Consider the following 3,824-nt stretch of genomic DNA (forward strand, 5'->3'; position numbering starts at 1 on the left):
ATTTCAGCTGTCTATACTTACATACATAACATAGGAATTAGTAACAATTAAAGATAAGCGTGTAAAGCCCAAATTGTGTATGCATGCCAACATGAGTTTGCCATTTTCTTTAAATCCAAAATCATCTTTCGCAAAAACAGCATCTAATTACACACAAGGCAAACAATTGGTCTTATATATATGTATATAGTTATTTGTTTTTATCATTTTGTTTAATTTGTTCATGCATCTTAATGTTTTTTAGAATTTATATTATATAATAAACTATAAAAGTATATATTTACCACTATTCCACCTCCCTGACTACTATTAAACTGCTAATATATCCAGTTTCCATGGTATATATACCTATTTATTCTATTTCATCCGTCTGTGATCTGTGCACATTGCACTGGCTCACAGTATATACTGACGCACACGCTGTAAATTGGCTGTTGATGAAATATCAGACGATTTATTTACTACTTTCTTTATAAAATTTCCTACAGACAACAGTACGTAGGATATACACCTGTATATGTGACTGAACTATTTAAAATAGTTAGTTGTATGTTCTCTCCATCCATGGCCAGTTCCTCAATGCACTCTACAGTACTGTAAGCACTACATTTATTGAACACAATCAAACTACCCTTTATATAAGAATGCATGTACATCACCTAATGTTATAAGTTTAACTTTCAATAAGCTTCAACAATATTCTTTGTTCTCCTCCCAAATTTGTACCAGATCATTTAATAAATGTAACACCAATTTGGATCTAAGAAATCAGAGAAGATGCTCCTCAACAAGCCAAACAAACACCATAAATATACTAGCTTGCAGCTAGTAAAATGAAGGGGAGAGTGTACATATATGTATGTGCATTGCCAGGAATGACTTATAAATATAGCTGGTACTAGTAGCAGCAGGGGGGGGGGGGTGGGGGTAGAGTTATGATTACATGAAGGGTGACATATCTGGGCAGTGAAAAGACAATAATTCTCCCTTAACCACCACCTGCCTACATCCCCCTATGTAATAAAAGCCCCCCTTTTGTTGGCTTACGCACTCTCCCCATCACCCCCCTTCTATCTCCTTTATGCCTCATCATATTATACCGCACAAAATGCGGTGCAACTACGTTTTTTCTTTTTTTGATAATGTAATATATATTATAAAAAAAATTATAGAACCATGAAGTCAATAATGCACCAAGGCAAAAACATGTTGATATGGAGTAGTAGCTAGAAAACAAAAACTCAGGATGAGAAAGTGAAAGTTTACCTTACCCCCCATAGAGATGGATAAATTGTTGCAAACAAAACAAACTAATAATTAATTATACTTTCGAGCTTGCTTTTTCAACATGATGGGCCACCGCTTCTACCTTCCTCGCTTCCATCTCTATGCTGCGCAACCACTTGCGGTTGAACTATCTGCTGCTGCTGCTGCTGGAGTAAAAGTTGCGGCTGAATTTGAAGTACTTGATTGTGATGAATGTGTGGCTCTTGCGGCTGTTGTTGCTGCTGCTGAATCTGATGTGTATACTGATTTTCGTAAGAACCTAGCACCAATGACATTGTTGAACCATCCGTTATAGCTTGATTGAACCCGCTACCTGCAGTCACTTGTCCACCAGTATCAAATCCGTTATTAAACCTCGCGTGCTGATCAGGCTGCTGCTGCTGCTGCTGCTCATAAGTTCGTAAGATTTCTTGTTGTTCCCTCTCGGCAACAGCTAATTGCTGAGCCTCTAGCATTTGCTGCTGCTGCGGATCACGGATCATCAATGGCATGGCCCCGTGGGATTGGTTCATGGACAGGCCTAACATGGGCTGCTGCATATTATTGTAAGACAAAACGTTTTGGGGATTACCAGGGTGTTGTTGAATTAAGCCCGGGTGCTGAAGGATAGGTAACATGGCAGTAGGCCCAATATAACCGGCTAACTCTTTCTTGGCATGGAATAGGTCAGCTTGAACTTGCTTCAGCTTGTGTTGTAAAATTGAGATGAGGCCTACACAGCCATAAACCGGGTCTCGGAGTCTAGCGTCTGCCTCATAAGCCAAGGAATTAACTGCATCTTCACGTTGCGCCGCGTTTAGATCGTTGAGGAGTTTCGCAACGTTGCTGGCTCCAAACACTTTGTGAACATTGGCGAATTTCTGTGGCTGGTCCGGTGGAAAATATGGTGCAAATACACACTCTTGTGTGCATTTTCTTCGAAGGAATTTGCAAGCAGCACATGGTGAGTTTGATGATGACATTTTTATTTCTTATATTACTTCTCTTTCGAAACTGCAAATAATAAACAATCATTTTCGTAGAAAAAGGAAGAATAAATAACAATCACAACAAGGTCTTAATTAACAAATAAATTGAAAAGATATTTGTGATCTTAAAATAAATTACAGATTTGATTACAGTAAACTAAAATCTTTGAATAAAAATAGTAAACAAAAGAAAGAGACTAATTATGGATAATTTGGGAAGATTTGAATAAATCTGATAGCCTAATTTTAGGTACGCGTCTCAAGGACCGAAGCTTTCTCTCTCATCTCTCTAAAACTTTATCAAATTTCTGCAGATCCGCTTTCTCTTCATAAACTCATACTGATTTAGAACACATCCATAACAATATGTTCTCTGAAATTTAATCATGTCGGTCTCCATGTAAATAATTAATACGATACACGAAATCTGAAACGAAAAATGCGTTTTAAAAAAAATAGCAAAATATCTTACCTGTGATATGAACACTATTTTCGGATCAAACAACTGTATCTCTTTTCTCTTCCATTGTTATCTGCAAAAGAATAAAAGTATTTCATGCTACAAAATACAAAAAAATAAGAAGAAGAAAAAGACTACTAAAAAGTAGCAGGATCAGTTACTATTGGTTTGAAAAAAGCAAGGGCTAGGGTAAACAATACATATGTGAATGAATGTGTATTTTTATGAAATGTAAAAGAAGAATCAAGTATTCATAAATAATCACAGTAAATAGACATTAAAATCAGTGAAAAAGGAAGGTATATACCGTAAGAGGGCGGTAGACGTGAATGATGTATATGTATTAAGTTTGTGTTAAGGTTGATGAGTGAGAAGTGTGAGGGTTAGATATAGATGAAGATAGAGAGAGGAAGGATGATGTTTATTTTGTGCCGTTGAGAAAAGATGGGTTTGGCCCGTCTGATCAAGGAAAGGAAGGAATAGAAGGAACGAGAGAGAGAGAGAGAGATTTGATAGAGAGAGATCGGGGAGAGTATCTCTCCCTCCTGTTTATTATTAAGAAGAGGACTGAGACAAAGGATTCAATGCCTTTCTGAGTTTCCTCTTTGTCCCTGTACTATTTCAAGTAAATGACCCCTCACCCCGATTTTTATTTATTGACCAAACTGTCCCTTGTAGTACTTCTTATGCCTGCCTCATTCTTCCCATTAATAAATTTGCCACTAATCACCAAAGTTTTCAGTGTGAATCAATCAGTGTGAAATATAATCCATGTTATCCTACAAGTAATAACCACTCAAGGGTTCGGTTCCTCGGTCAATGCTGATTTTGAATATATTTTAAATTTTTAACAAGAACATTTCAGCACTCTTATTTGGAGTGCCAATCAAGTAATTGCTAGTTGATAAATCATTCATTCTCTTATTTTTTTTAAAAAAAAATCATTCCTTCATTACTAGTTCACAAAACTAAAATCACTCCCGAACCGGACTCTATTGTTTAAATACGTTTTATCTTGTTTCATGTAATTTGCAGACTATTGTGTGAGTGCGCACTCGAATGATAGCGGCCGGAGATTATCTATAATATAAAAAAAAAGAAAAAAAGTT

At 36.4% G+C, this 3,824-nt stretch overlaps 1 protein-coding gene across 1 annotated transcript; it reads right to left on the minus strand.

Moving 5' to 3' along the window:
* Positions 1–1,177: 1,177 nt before the first annotated feature.
* Positions 1,178–3,381, minus strand: LOC141716852 (LOB domain-containing protein 10-like). Its single transcript, XM_074519027.1, has 3 exons — positions 3,023–3,381; positions 2,728–2,788; positions 1,178–2,280 (listed from the first exon to the last, which is right to left on the minus strand). The coding sequence occupies exon 3, from the start codon at positions 2,247–2,249 to the stop codon at positions 1,344–1,346; it is 906 nt and encodes a 301-aa protein (XP_074375128.1). The 5' UTR covers positions 2,250–2,280; positions 2,728–2,788; positions 3,023–3,381; the 3' UTR covers positions 1,178–1,343.
* Between the last annotated feature and the right edge of the window lie 443 nt (positions 3,382–3,824).

This window comes from Apium graveolens, chromosome 4 (genome assembly GCF_009905375.1).
Source record: "Apium graveolens cultivar Ventura chromosome 4, ASM990537v1, whole genome shotgun sequence".
Classification (NCBI taxonomy): domain Eukaryota; kingdom Viridiplantae; phylum Streptophyta; class Magnoliopsida; order Apiales; family Apiaceae; genus Apium; species Apium graveolens.

Excerpts from the sequence above, each read along its gene's own strand:
- LOC141716852 (XM_074519027.1), bottom strand. The coding sequence starts at position 2,249 with ATGTCATCATCAAACTCACCATGTGCTGCTTGCAAATTCCTTCGAAGA.